Source organism: Mustelus asterias, chromosome 21 (assembly GCF_964213995.1).
Source record: "Mustelus asterias chromosome 21, sMusAst1.hap1.1, whole genome shotgun sequence".
In the NCBI taxonomy this organism is placed as follows: Eukaryota; Metazoa; Chordata; class Chondrichthyes; order Carcharhiniformes; family Triakidae; genus Mustelus; species Mustelus asterias.
Genome location: NC_135821.1, coordinates 78529590 through 78544831, shown reverse-complemented (window position 1 = coordinate 78544831; position 15242 = coordinate 78529590). Strand labels below are relative to the sequence as shown.

General features: G+C 44.0%; 1 protein-coding gene across 1 annotated transcript in view; it reads left to right on the top strand.

Moving 5' to 3' along the window:
• Nucleotides 1-23: 23 nt before the first annotated feature.
• The window catches only part of LOC144508913 (uncharacterized), a 40720-nt gene continuing 25501 nt past the window's right edge, over nucleotides 24-15242 (top strand). The window contains exons 1-2 of the mRNA XM_078237125.1: nucleotides 24-66; nucleotides 3511-4166. Coding sequence (XP_078093251.1) covers nucleotides 3540-4166 — 627 coding nt within the window. The 5' untranslated portion in view covers nucleotides 24-66; nucleotides 3511-3539. The remainder of the gene's footprint in view (nucleotides 67-3510; nucleotides 4167-15242) is intronic.

Genomic DNA, 15242 nt, shown 5'->3' with positions numbered 1-15242 from the left:
CCATCTTGGTGCAGGAGGCGGGACGGCGCAGCCGCCATTTGGTGCGTGTCCTGGGAGATGGCCGAGGTACCAGGGAGCCTTCACCCTCTCCACCACCCCCTATCCTGCCTCTAACCTTTACCGGCTCGGATCAAAAGCGGCCGATCTGAAATATTAACACTTTCTCTCTGACCAGAAATGCTTTCTGCTCTGCTGAGGATTTCTATTTTTAACTACAATACAGACCATTCGGCCCGAATAGTCCATGCTGCTGTTTATGCTGCCTTATCCCATCTAAATTCATTAACATCACATAGACTGCACTGATTTAAGAAGGTGGCTATCACCATCTTCTCAAGGACAATTTGGAATGAGCAATAATTGCTCACATCCCATGAAATAATAACACATTCTAAAAAGTTTGTTTATTTATTAGTCACAAGTAAGGCTTACATGAACATTGCAATGAAGTTACTGGGAAATTCCCCTAGTCACCACAGTCCACTGCCTGTTCGGGTCGAACTAGCACGTCTTTCAGAATGTGGGTGGAAACCGGAGCACCCGGAGGAAACACGGGGAGAACGTACAAACGCCACACAGACAGTGACCCAAGCCAGGAATCGAACGTGGGTCCCTGGCGCTGTGAAGCAGCAGTTCTAACCACCGTGCTACCGTGCCACCCCCTATTCTCTACTGTCTCGTGTTTATCCAGATTCCCCTTAAATGCATCTATACTTCTTTCCCCACCACTCTGCAGTAATGGGTTCCACATTTTAATTGCCTTTTACCTAACAATGTTTCTTCTAAATTCCCTAATTCTTGATGGCTCTCCTGTATTGTGACCTGTGCTTGAATTGATAGCACCTTCATCTCTGAGTCAAAAGTTGACACGTGTATAGAAATCAAGTAAGCGTTTTAACAACACCAGGTTAAAGTCCAACAGGTTTATTTGGTAGCAAATACCATTAGCTTTCGGAGCACTGCTTCTTCGTCAGATGGAGTGGAAATCTGCTCTCAAACAGGGCACAGAGACACAAAATCAAGTTACAGAATACTGATTAGACTGCGAATCCCTACAACCAACCAGATCTTAAAGATACAGACAATGTAAGTGGAGAAATCAAGGCAGTGCTGGACTGCGGGGAGTGCTACACTGTCACACCATCTTTTAAATGAGATGCTAAACCGAGGTTCTGATTGTCCTCTCACGTGGATGTAAAAGATCCCAATGCACTACTTGGAAGAAGAGCAGTGGAATCATATTGTTGCCCCTGCCAACATTTATGCCACAATCAACATCACCAAAACATTTTCTGGTGATAATCAGATGCCTGTTGGTGCATGTGAACTTGCTGTGAATGAATTGGAAGCCACATTTCCTATGTTACAACTTTGACTACAGTTCAAAAAGTACTTCTTTGGCCGTAAAGTGCTTTGTGAAATTCTATGTTTGCGTCAGCATATTCTATATTTCCACCACAATTGGTAAATAAGCTTCTTTGGAATTCCCTATTTGCTTTCTTGGTGTCAGTTTTGAAATGGTGGTCTCTAGTTTTGCTCTGAAAAGATTCTGCGCCTACTGTATCAAAACGTACCATAATTTTAGAGAACACTTTTGTTCTCTAAGAAATGTTCTCTGAGCTGCTGCACAATATTTGGTCACCTCTTTAAAGAGACCCAATTTGTTTATATTGTGCAGCATCTCATCTTCTGGCTAAGCACTTTACAGCTTTCCGGTCTCAACATTGAATTCAACAACTTCAGATGATTTGCTCTACCCCACCTCGACCTCTTTGTTTTCATTCTATTTTTAATTTTTTACTGTTCTCTACCTTTTATTCCTTTATTGTCTTTCTTCATTTTTCTTCCTCCCCCTCCACTCTTTCCCCCTACTTTCCACCCCTTCCCTTTTCTTCCCCTTTGCGTCTCCTTTTCTAAATCTTACCTCTGCCCCATCCCCCGCCCCCCCACCACCACCACCACCAACAACATTTTAGCTTCTCTGCCGTTTGGCCATTCACACATTCTCTGTGGACGCTATTAACTGGTTTCCCTGGTTTCTGTGGCTATGACTCATCTTTCACTCCCTCACCCTGCAGTATAAACATCTCCCATTTTCTCTGCATTTAAGCTTTGACAAAGGGTCGTCTAGACTCGAAACGTCAGCTCTTTTCTCTCCTTATAGACAACCTGTTGGACTTTAACCTGGTGTTGTTAAACTTCTTACTAACCTGGTGTTGTTAAACTTCTTACCTTATAGACACTGCCAGACCTGCTGAGATTTTCCAGCATTTTCTCTTTTGGTTTTTTTACCAACTTGTTTATGCTTTCCTGATATGTTGGCCTCTGCAATTCTGGTATCATCTTTGGAAATCTTTTTTCACCCACTCCAGTGCCTCCTTTTTATGACATGATGACCAGAATTGTATGAAGTAGTCCCAGTGTGGTCTGACCAACGTTTGTGAGGCTTCTAAGTGTTCATCATCTATTGTTGCTTTTCCAGACTCGGCAGGGAGACATTCAGTCAATGGATTTTCTCAAATTTTATCTACAGCACATAACAGGGCGGCACAGTAGTTAGCACTGCTGCTTCACAGCTCCAGGGACGTGGGTTCGAATCCCGGCTCAGTCACTGTCTGTGTGGAGTTTGCACATTCTCCTCGTGTCTGCATGGGTTTCCTCCGGGTGCTCCGGTTTCCTCCCACAGTCCAAAAATGTGCGGGCTAGGTTGATTGGCCATTCTAAAAATTGTCCCTTAGTGTCCCGGGATGCAAAGGTTCGAGGGATTAGTGGGTAAATATGTAGGGATATGGGGATGGGGCATGGGTGGGATTGTGGTTGGTGCAGACTCGATGGGCCGAATGGCCTCTTTCTGCACTGTAGAATTCTATGATTCTATGAACATATTCACATCGTAAGACACCAAAATAGGAAAGTGAACTTATTATAATCAGACCTCCAATATCTGGGATTGCATTCCAGGGCATGTCTGATATCTTGCTCAAAAACCTTTCTTTCGGACAGTAAAAAGACAGACAAGGGGAACCAGACTCTCTCTGTTTCAGACACTGCCTGGTGTATGAGAAATGCCGCATTTATCATTTTAGTTTTCGCATTGGATTTAAGCATTTTTGAGATCAAAATCCGTTGATAAGAATGGGCTGATTACTTTTTAATGTCCTGAAAGAGAATGTTGGATTTTTAAAAATCAATTACAAAGCCATTAATATAGAAGAGTGAAATTTGTAGTTGTAAAGAATGAGATAGAAGAAGAAGCATCCTTTCCAGATGTATCACAGCTTGGTATGGCTCCTGCTCTGACCAAGACGGCAAGAAACTACAAAACATGAATATAGCCCAGTCCATCACACAAACCAGCCTCCCATCCATTGACTCCGTCTACAGAATATTTTGAATGAATTTAAATTTATAGAGTTGGATGGAAATGGGAGGCACCAGGAAAGCATTGGAATAGTTTCGAAGAAAGGTCATATTAAGCATGAAACATTAACTCTTTCTCTCTGTCCACAGATGCGGAAGGCCGCTGCCCTCGACTTGACATGTATGCCCAAGCCGTCAGGAGGTGCGTCAACACCAAATTCATCAGCCGCACTCACAAGACAGCCCCGAACATCACCCAAGCACAACGTAACGCCCTCCACGCTCTCAAGACCAACTGCAACATTGTCATCAAACCAGCAGACAAAGGAGGGGCCATCGTCATACTGAACAGAACGGATTACTGCAAAGAAGTGTACCGACAACTCAACAACGAGGAACACTACAGACAGTTACCTGCAGATCCGACCAAAGAACACACCCGTCAACTCAACACTCTGATCAAGACCTTTGATCCGGACCTTCAGAACACCCTCCGTGCTCTCATCCCACGTACTCCCCGCGTTGGAGATCTCTACTGCCTCCCGAAGATACACAAGGCAAACACACCCGGCCGTCCCATCGTATCGGGCAATGGGACCCTGTGCGAGAACCTCTCCGGCTATGTCGAGGACATCCTGAAACCCATTGTACAAAGAACCCCCAGCTTTTGTCGCGACACGACGGACTTCCTACAGAAACTCGGCACACATGGAGCAGTTGAACCAGGAGCGCTCCTCGTCACAATGGATGTCTCGGCACTCTACACCAGCATCCCCCATGACGATGGCATTGCTGCAACGGCCTCAGTGCTCAGCGCCAACAACTGCCAGTTTCCAGATGCAATTTTACATCTCATCCGCTTCATCCTGGACCACAATATCTTCACCTTCAACAACCAGTTCTTCATCCAGACACACGGAACAGCCATGGGGACCAAATTCGCACCTCAATATGCCAACATCTTCATGCACAGGTTCGAACAAGACTTCTTCACCGCATGGGACCTTCAACCGATGCTATACACTAGATACATCGATGACATTTTCTTCCTTTGGACTCATGGTGAACAATCACTGAAACAACTCTATGATGACATCAACAAGTTCCATCCCACCATCAGACTCCTCTCCGGAATCGGTTGCATTCTTGGACACACGCATCTCCATTAAGGACGGTCACCTCAGCACCTCACTGTACCGCAAGCCCACGGATAACCTCACGATGCTCCACTTCTCCAGCTTCCACCCTAAACACGTTAAAGAAGCCATCCCCTACGGACAAGCCCTCCGTATACACAGGATCTGCTCGGATGAGGAGGATCGCAACAGACACCTCCAGACGCTGAAAGATGCCCTCATAAGAACAGGATATGGCGCTCGACTCATTGATCAACAGTTCCAACGCGCCACAGCGAAAAACCGCACCAACCTCCTCAGAAGACAAACACGGGACACAGTGGACAGAGTACCCTTCGTTGTCCAGTACTTCCCCGGAGCGGAGAAGCTACGGCATCTCCTCCGGAGCCTTCAACATGTCATTGATGAAGACGAACATCTCGCCAAGGCCATCCCCACACCCCCACTTCTTACCTTCAAACAACCGCACAACCTCAAACAGACCATTGTCCGCAGCAAACTACCCAGCCTTCAGAAGAACAGTGACCATGACACCACACAACCCTGCCACAGCAACCTCTGCAAGACGTGCCGGATCATCGACACAGATGCCATCATCTCACGTGAGAACACCATCCACCAGGTACACGGTACATACCCTTGCAATTCGGCCAACGTTGTCTACCTGATACGCTGCAAGAAAGGATGTCCCGAGGCATGGTACATTGGGGAAACTATGCAGACGCTGCGACAACAGATGAATGAACACCGCTCGACAATCACCAGGCAAGACTGTTCTCTTCCTGTTGGGGAGCACTTCAGCGGTCACGGGCATTCGGCCTCTGATATTCGGGTAAGCGTTCTCCAAGGCGGCCTTCGCGACACACGACAGCGCAGAGTCGCTGAGCAGAAACTGATAGCCAAGTTCCACACATACGAGGACGGCCTCAACCGGGATATTGGCTTCATGTCGCACTAATTGTAACCCCCACAGTTGCGTGGACCTGTAGAGTTTCGCTGGCTGTCTTGTCTGGAGACAATACACATCTTTTTAGCCTGTCTTGATGCTCTCTCCACTCACATTGTTTTGTTTCTTAAAGACTTGATTAGTTGTAAGTATTCGCATTCCAACCATTATTCATGTAAATTGAGTCTGTGTCTTTATAAGCTCTGTTTGTGAACAGAATTCCCACTCACCTGAAGAAGGGGCTTAGAGCTCCGAAAGCTTGTGTGGCTTTTGCTACCAAATAAACCTGTTGGACTTTAACCTGGTGTTGTTAAACTTCTTACTGTGTTTACCCCAGTCCAACGCCGGCATCTCCACATCACAGATGCTGCCAGACCTGTTGAGTTTTTCCAGCATTTTCATTTTTTCTTTGGATTTCCAGCATCCACAGTAATTTGCTTGTATTTAAGCATTGGGATATTTGAGTTTAGAGGTAACAATGGCATTGTTGAACATTTCAGGAGCAGATGTGCTGAAAAGCAGGGGCAGTGATTGGTAATATTATGAAGCTGCAAATAGGTGATCATTATGTGGATTTGTTGACGTTGGACTGGGGTAGGCACAGTAAGTAGTCTCACAACACCAGGTTAAAGTCCAGCAGGTTTATTTGGTAGCACGAGCTTTCGGAGCACTGCCCTTTCATCAGGTGAGTGCAGGATTTGTTTCACAAACAGGGCATATATAGACACAAACTCAATTACAAGATAATGGTTGGAATGCGAGTCTTAACAGGTAATCAAGTCTTTACAGGTGCAGACAATGTGAGTGGAGAGAGGGTGAAAGAGGTGTGAATTGTTTCAAGCCAGGACAGTTAGTGAGATTTTGCAAGCCCAGGCAAGTTGTGGGGGTTACAGATAGTGTGACATGAACCCAAGATCCCGGTTGAGGCCGTCCTCATGTGTGCGGAACTTGGCTATCAGTTTCTGCTCGATGATTTTGCGTTGTCGTCTGTCTTGAAGGCCGCCTTGGAGTACGTTTACCCGAAGATCAGAGGCTTGCAAAATCTCACTAACTGTCCTGGCTTGAAACAATTCACACAGAACACTGAATACAGGAGTTGGAATGTCTTGTTGAAGTTGTACAAGACATTGGTAAGGCCACACTTGGAATACTGTGTGCAGTTCTGGTCACCCTATTATAGAAAGGATATTATTAAACTAGAAAGAGTGCAGAAAAGATTTACTAGGATGCTACCAGGACTTGATGGTTTGGGTTATAAGGAGAGGCTGGATAGACAGGGACTTTTTTCTCTGGAGCGTAGGAGGCTCAAGAGTGATCTTATAGAGGTCTATAAAGTAATGAGGGGCATAGATCAGCTAGATAGTTAATATCTTTTCCCAAAGGTAGGGGAATCTAAAACTAGAGGGCATAGGTTTAAGGCAAGAGAGGAGAGATACAAAAGTGTCCAGAGGGGCAATTTTTTCACACAGAGGGTGGTGAGTGTCTGGAACAAGCTGCCAGAGGTCGTAGTAGAGGCGAGTACAATTTTGTCTTTTAAAAAGCATTTAGATAGTTACTTGGGTATGACGGGTATAGAGGGATATGGGCCAAATGTGGGCAATTGGGATTAGCTTTGGGGTTTTTAAAAAAAGGGCAGCATGGACAAGTTGGGCCGAAGTGCCTATTTCCATGCTGTAAACCTCTATGACACCTCTTTAACCCTCTCTCCACTCACATTGTCTGCACCTGTAAAGACTTGATTACCTGTTAAGACTCGCATTCCAACCATTATCTTGTAATTGAGTTTGTGTCTATATATGCCCTGTTTGTGAAACAAATCCGGCACTCACCTGATGAAGGAGCGGCACTCTGAAAGCTCACGCTACCAAATAAACCTGTTGGACTTTAACCTGGTGTTGTGAGACCTGATGAAGGAGCGGCACTCTGAAAGCTCATGCTACCAATAAACCTGTTGGACTTTAACCTGGCGTTGTGAGACGACTTAGGTGATCATTGTAATGGGACAGAATATCGGGTCAGTATCTCAGCTTAAGGTCAGACAGGATATTGAGGTTCTGAACAGTCTGGATTAACCTAACACGTGGTCAGGGAGGGGGATGGAATTGATGGCTGGGGAACTGAGATGTGGGGGTGGGCGGGTGCAAAGTTAATTGCTTTGGTCTCCCAAGATATTTAAGTAAAACAGTAATGCTGGATCTGGAATCCTGACATTAGAGTCTGATTTAAATAGACTGGAATTATGTCATGCATTGGCACATGCATGATGTAAACTTTCTGCTCTTTGTTTATAGCTGAGGAGTTGTGATGTTATGAGTTTGCATTGGTAATAATATCTCAAAGTGAAAAAATAGTGCATTGATAACCAAATCATTTCCTGAGCTAAACAAAGTCTTCAATGATTTTAATCGCCATGGTCATCACATAATAAAATCGTCTGGATACTAAATAATTAAATTAGAAATGTTAGTGTTGAATTATGCTAAATATAATTCAAAACAAAATTGCCAAATGGCCTATTTCTACTCCTGAGTCTCATGGCCTAATCTAAGGAGAGAATCGGGGTAGTTAAAATAAGAAAAAACAGTGGAAACTGACAACACAATAACAACTGCCTTTTTCAGAGGTAAAAATAGAACATGTTTCATATATCCTGCTATTGAAAATAACAGGGTTGTGATATTTGATTTGATTTATTATTGTTACATGTATTGGGATAAAGTGAAAAGCATTGCTTCTTGCGCACCATACAGACATATTGTTCATAGAGTATAGGGTCGAAGGAAGGAGAGGGTGCCGAGTAGAGTGTTACAGTCAAAGCTAGCGTGTAGAGAAAGATCAACTTAACATAAGGTAGGTCCAATCAAAAGTCTGATGGCAGCAGGGAAGAAACTGTCCTTGAGTCGGTTGGTACTTGACCTCAGACTTTTGTATCTTTTTCCCGACGGAAGAAGGTGGAAGAGAGTATGTCAGGGGTGCGTGGGGGTCCTTGATTATGCTGGCTGCTTTTCCAAGGCAGTCCCATTCACCTATCATGAAAACCTACCTCTTCCAGCCTTTGCTCATCTCTCTAATGTCTGCTTCTTTGATTCAGAGTCAATCATAGAAACCCTACAGTGCAGAAGGAGGCCATTCGGCCCATCGAGTCTGCACCGACCACAATCCCACCCAGGCCCTACCCGCTAATCCCTTTCTTTTACCCGCTAATTTACCCGCTAATCCCTCTAACCTACGCATCCCAGGACTCTAAGGGGCAATTTTTAACCTGGCCAATCAACCTAACCCGCACATCTTTGGACTGTGGGAGGAAACCGGAGCACCCGGAGGAAACCCACGCAGACACGAGGAGAATGTGCAAACTCCACACAGACAGTGATCTGAGCCGGGAATCGAACCCAGGACCCTGGAGCTGTGAAGCAGCAGTTCTAACCACTGTGCTACCGTGCCGCCTTGGCTGATTTTGGCACGGCATTGGAAATTCAGCATGTCAGCTACGACTCTCACCAATTTTTACAGCATCATAAAAAGCATTCTTTCTGATTGTATCGCAGCTTGGTATGGCTCCTGCTCTGCCCAAGACCGCAAGAAACTACAAAAGGTCGTGAATGTAGCCCAATCCATCACGCAAACCAGCCTCCCATCTATTGACTCTGTCTACACTTCCCGCTGCCTTGGAAAAGCAGCCAGCATAATTAAGGACCCCACGCACCCAGGACATACTCTCTTCCCCTTCTTCCGTCGGGAAAAAGATACAAAAGTCTGAGGTCATGTACCAACTGACTCAAGAACAGCTTCTTCCCTGCTGCCATCAGACTTTTGAATGGACTTACCTCACATAAATTGATCTTTCTCTACACACTACATTCTGCACCCTCTCCTTTTCTTCTCTATGAACGATATGCTTTGTCTGTATAACTCACAAGAAACAATACTTTTCACTGTATACATGTGACAATAATAAATCAAATCAAAGATTACACTCCTGTGAAGCTTCTTCGAGTGCTTTACCAAATTAAAGATGCTATATAAATGCAAGTGTCTGCTGTTCTTCCAAACCTCTTTATCCCACACATAGTGTTTTATGGATAGTCAATTTTTTCATGATCTGACTACTGATAAGGTAGAGGCCTTTGTTTCTGTCTTGAGATTACGACCAGGCAGTAGACAGTCTACAAGAAGTCAGACCAAGCTTCAATGTGTGATCAGAATTGATCAGATAAGTTTCTTCTATAGGGTCTTTTAAGAGACTCCTGGATGAGTACATGGGACTTAATAGGATGGAGGGTTATAGGTAGGCCTAAAAGGTAGGGATATGTTCGGCACAACTTGTGGGGCTGAAGGGCCTGTTTTGTGCTGTAGTTTTTCTATGTTTCTAAGTGTAACATTGACATACCCAAGTCATTACAAACACTAGGTGTCACTGCTCGTTAACAGTGCATAAGAACTTAGGCAGTGCAGGATCATAAAAAGCTATTTTTGTCCATCTAAGCAATTTCAATATCTCGGGAATTAAATATATACCCAATAACCTTTCAAAATAGCTTATATAATTAACATCCGTTGCTTTCTCACTGTTCATAACGTTCCATAACATTCTTCCACTTCAAGTTTTTATCACACCAGGTACTGTGAGAGATCACTTTCTGCCACCAGCTCCAGATAACATGTGTGATTGACTGGAATCCTTTTCTCTTTAAAACACAAGGCTGAGGTGTGACCTAATAGAGGTTGAACCATATGAAGGGTTATGATATAGTGGACAAAAAATCCGCTTGTGGAAAGGAGCAAAACTCATGCCATCAACATAAGATTGTCACCAAGATATCAAATTGGAAATTCAGAAATTATGCAGAGATTGATGAGAATGTGGAGCCCCCAACCACAGAAAGTGGATGATGTAAATAGAATAGATACATTTAATGAGAAGCTGGATTAGCATTTGAGGGAGGAGACAAAAAGGTTATATTGATAAGTTAGATGGGAAAGGAAGTGAGGCGGGTGTGGTGAAGTATAAATCCGAGCACAGACTGGTTGGGCCAAATGGCCTGTTTCAGAGCTACATATGCAATTGAACGCTATGCAAATTGCTGAGAAGAGAGACATGCTGCTGAAGCTTTTCATTTTGTACTCATCAGGACAAACTCAAAAAAAGCCAACTATTTTCACTAAAGGAGAAAAGGGAGCTCATTGGCTTGCAAGTCAATTTTGATTGGCCGAGGTATTGCCATGGAAAAAACCATGGGGAACTATAGGCTCCCCAAGTTCCCAGGTAATTCATGAAAAAACACAAGGCCTGAACATACTCCTTTTTATTTGCAGAGAACAGGTCCTTGTGTATGACTGTATGTCACTTCTACCAAGAGTAAATGAGCGAAGTTACCATTTCATTATCTTAAATTTGTTGTTAGTGTAGCAGTTAGAACACTCAGGATTGTTCAGCAAGTGCTGCCCAATCACGGAATATCATCTAACAGTAGAGGCTTTAATTTGGGTTTTACAAGTGCAGCCTGGTTGAGAATGGGTTTACACACTGCCTGTGATGAACAAGTAAAGGAACATGATATTTGATTCCAACAGCCAATCACTGGGATATACAGCCGACATACCTGGTATCACACCGGACCTGAAAAGTACCCAGTCTACCTCAAATTACCCTGAGAAGGTAAAGTCTCTCCAAAATTTAAACACCAGGTTAAGCAAGTTGCCACAAACAATTTAAACTGGTCTGATTTTCCCACTCTCTACCTATCCATAAAGAGAAATGTTTTCTTTATTCCCCTTTTATAGATGGTGGCATATTTTCCCCAACTCTTAAATCTGGACATGGTGCAATCTTCTATTAATTACTTGCACTGCAAACTCGAGGTATGATGAAAACAAAAGGGTTAGTTTATTTTTACACACATAGGGAGAGGCGGTTTGCAATGTCCACCCCTTTTTACACATGTTATAAATGGGGGATAAGAGAAAGGGAGTTCAGGGAACACACAATCACAATAAAATACAAGTATGGGTTTTACATGTGTCCAAAATCAGAAGTCAACTGGAAGGGGAGGTTGACTGGTTGTAAAATGCTCTGTCTTCCCAGAGCGAGATTCTCACAATGGGAAAAGACTAAGGAAATTTGGCATGTCAGCTACGACTCTCACCAACTTTTACAGCTGCACCATAGAAAGCATTCTTTCTGGTTGTAACACAGCTTGGTATGGGCTCCTGCTCTGCCCAAGACCGCAAGGAACTACAAAAGGTCGTGAATGTAGCCTAATCCATCACGCAAACCAGCCTCCCATCCACTGATTCTGTCTACACTTCCCGCTACCTCGGCAAAGCAGCCAGCATAATTAAGGACCCCACACACCCTGGACATCCTCTCTTCCACCTTCTTCCTTCGGGAAAAAGATACAAAAGTCTGAGGTCACGTACCAACCGACTCAAGAACAGCTTCTTCCCTGCTGCTGTCAGACTTTTGAATGGACTTACCTTGCGTTAAGTTGATCTTTTTCTACACCCTAGCTATGACTGTAACACTACATTCTGCACTCTCTCATTTCCTTGTCTATGAACGGTATGTTTTGTCTGTATAACGTGCAAGAAACAATACTTTTCACTGTAAATACGTGTGACGATAATAAATCAAATCAAATCAAGGCACGTAGAATGAGTTAGCTTGGAGGTACTAGTTCCAAGATTCCAACAGCTGGCAGGTTTGATGAAGGTCAGATTCTTTCTGCTGCCACTGGCTTTGGTAGTAAACAGCACAGGACGTTTTAAAATAAAAAAAAAAATGTTTACTCCGTTCTTGAAGTTAAAGCTAATGATCAGAGTGGACCCTCAATCCATCTCCTTGCTTGCTCCAAAAAAATTCAAATTGAATCCTATTCATAGTCCCCACAAGAGAGACATGCAAGGTCCAAGTTGACAAGAAAAGGCATTACACATGACCTTAATCTGACACTTGACTTTAGCCGAGAAATGAACTCCTGTCAGTGATCATGGCTTCACTTCTGCCACATACGACAGCACAGGCTGTTGCCTGGAGTTCTGTTCACATTCGAGGTTTAAAGTTTATTTATTAGTGTCACAAGTAGGCTTACATTAACACCGCAATTAAGTTACTGTGAAAATCCACTCGTCGCCACACTCCAGCACCTGCTCGGCTACACTAAGGGCCAATGCACCTAACCAGTACGTCTGTGGACTGTGGGAGGAAACTGGAGCACCTGGAGGAAACCCACACAAACACAGGGAGAACTTGCAGACTCCACAGATGGTAACTGCTCGAATTCAATTCCACTGGAGGTGACATACCTCCTTGATGATGTATATTCCCATGGCTGGAATCTTGAGGTGTTTAGTTGGAGTTCTAGGAGACACTGGGTTGAGTTGGTAAACGGTCTCTCCTTTTGTTGAGACTTTTGTTTCAAAATTGCGAATGCTTTGGACATTAGCATCATTATGGGAGATTAAGACTTGCAAAGGTTTTCATTTGTTTGAAGTTAGCTGGAGAAGACTCACTGTCCCTGTGGTCATTTTTACTTTGAAACTGCTACAAAGCATCAGGTGATCAGCTGAATCATTCTCTCTGCTCAACCATTGTCCATTTTGAAAAAGCACAAAGAAAACAACTTCATAAAACAGCCCAGCTGATGACTATATATATATATACATATTTAACCTTTCATGTCTCAACTGTGACAAAGTCATTTTGCGCTGCTACTATGCAGTGGCTACATAAACGGTGACAGGATTCCACTATCAATCAAAAAGGACATTCTGCCTAACGCACAATTGAGCAGTATTGTGCATGAATCTCAGCGATAATGTGAACTTCAAGATACTAAAATCCAACAAATCTCCAGGAACTGCTGGCCTGTATCCTCGGATTCAAAAAGAGATTGCTGCAGATAATAGATGTGCTGCTATGATTTTCCAAAGTTCCGCAGATTCTGGACCAGTCTAGAAATAAGGGAGAGAAAAAACAGGAATCTACAGGCAAGTTAGCCTGATATCAGGCAATGACAAAGTGCTGGAATCTGTTATTAAAGAAAGCTAAACAATGCACAGAAAAGTATATTATAATGAGACTGAGTCTATCAGGCAAACCATGTTTGACAAATCTATTAGTTTTTGAAGATATAATCAGTGGGGTAGATAAAGAGGAAATAGTAGATGTATTCTTTGATATCCAGAAAACATTTAATGAGGTGCCTCAAAAAGGTTAATACACAAGGCAATGGTTCATGGATTTGGGGGTGATATATTAGCATCAGTGGCTTTCCCACGCTACCACCAATTGAGGCCCTTAAGTGCCAATTAATGCCCATTAAAGGCATCATCCAATCACAGCTGGCATGATGGTGGGTAGGGAGCTAGCCATTCAGGGAGCATGACAAGCAAGAAAGAATTCAAAGGCATTGAGTCACTGATCGAGGAATGTGAGCCACCCCCCGCCTCTCGCTGCTGACCCCCTCTGCACCACCCACCCAGCAGCACCCCGACCACTATCATTCATTTATGGCCTGAGTTCCAGTGATGATCCGAGGCTCTGGGTGGTTGTTATACTGGCAGCAGCTACTACCTCCCTCATGGAGCTGCTGTTCAATGGTCTCTGATTGACTAGCAACCATAGGCAGACAGGACTTCCACACACGTTGATCCTGGGGAAGGCCCATCACTGCCCATTAATTCGATGAGCCTTCCTGAAATGAGGTGATATGGGGCCCACTGGCCTGTCAGCGAGAGGTCAAGTTCCCTATTAACTCCAGTCCAAATGTGATCCAGGTTTTGAATTCTCTTCTGCAAATGGTAGTTTGTCAATTTTAAAACTGAGAGTGATAGGCCTTGTGTGGTGAACCATAGATGGTTACCACTATGGGTACTTGTACATATGTTACTCTTGTTACTGTTGGGGTTAGGGTTGGGGTGTTCCACCTGTTATCATTGTTCTGTGGTACACTCCGTTTGGCTCCACCTCCTTACAGGAGTATTAAGGTCACTGCTACTTCCTAGTGGTCCTTAGTCTGGGATAGTATTGTTAAGCAGTATGCTCTATTCTTGTTGTGAATAAAAGCCTTTATTCCCGGGTACGTCCTAGCCTCCCGAGTGAATTAATCGCGCATCACCTTGTTACCCAAATGTATGAAGGGAAATGGGTCAAAGGCTGGCATATGGGATTAGGTCACAGACCCCTTGATCTGATTGAATGGCAGAACAAAGCCTACCTCCTGTTCTTATATTGCATAGCTCATCAGTGCCTCCTTGTTGAGTGATGAGAAAAATGGTTATTTAGCGAATGATTTATGCTTTGAGCTTTTCCCAGGTGCAGCTGCCTTAACCAGCCAGCAGTTACAACTGAGAACATCCAGTTGTGCCTTTGCACGGCTCCGTGGACAGATATGGCTGGGAAGGCAATGTCCAAAGATCAACCATTGACAATAAAATGTTGGTAGGCTTGTTACACTGTATCAGAGTGTGAGATTGGTATGAAGTGGAAGAAATCTTTGGTGGAGGATTCCGTGTGAAGCACTAGAACTCAAATATTTGATCAGCAGAATAGAGGGATATGGTCCTCGGAAGGGTAGGGGGTTTTAGTTCACTCGGGCAGCATGGTCAGTGCAGGCTTGGAGGGCCGAAGGGCCTGTTCCTATGCCGTAATGTTCTTTGTTCATTGTTTTGGACAACCACCAGAGCAAGATGTTGACAGATATTTCTCACTGTCCTACACATCCACACATATATGCCCTGTCCAACAAGGGTCATAGGATAATGATATTGGAGCAGGAATCCCAAGCTCAGGTATGCTG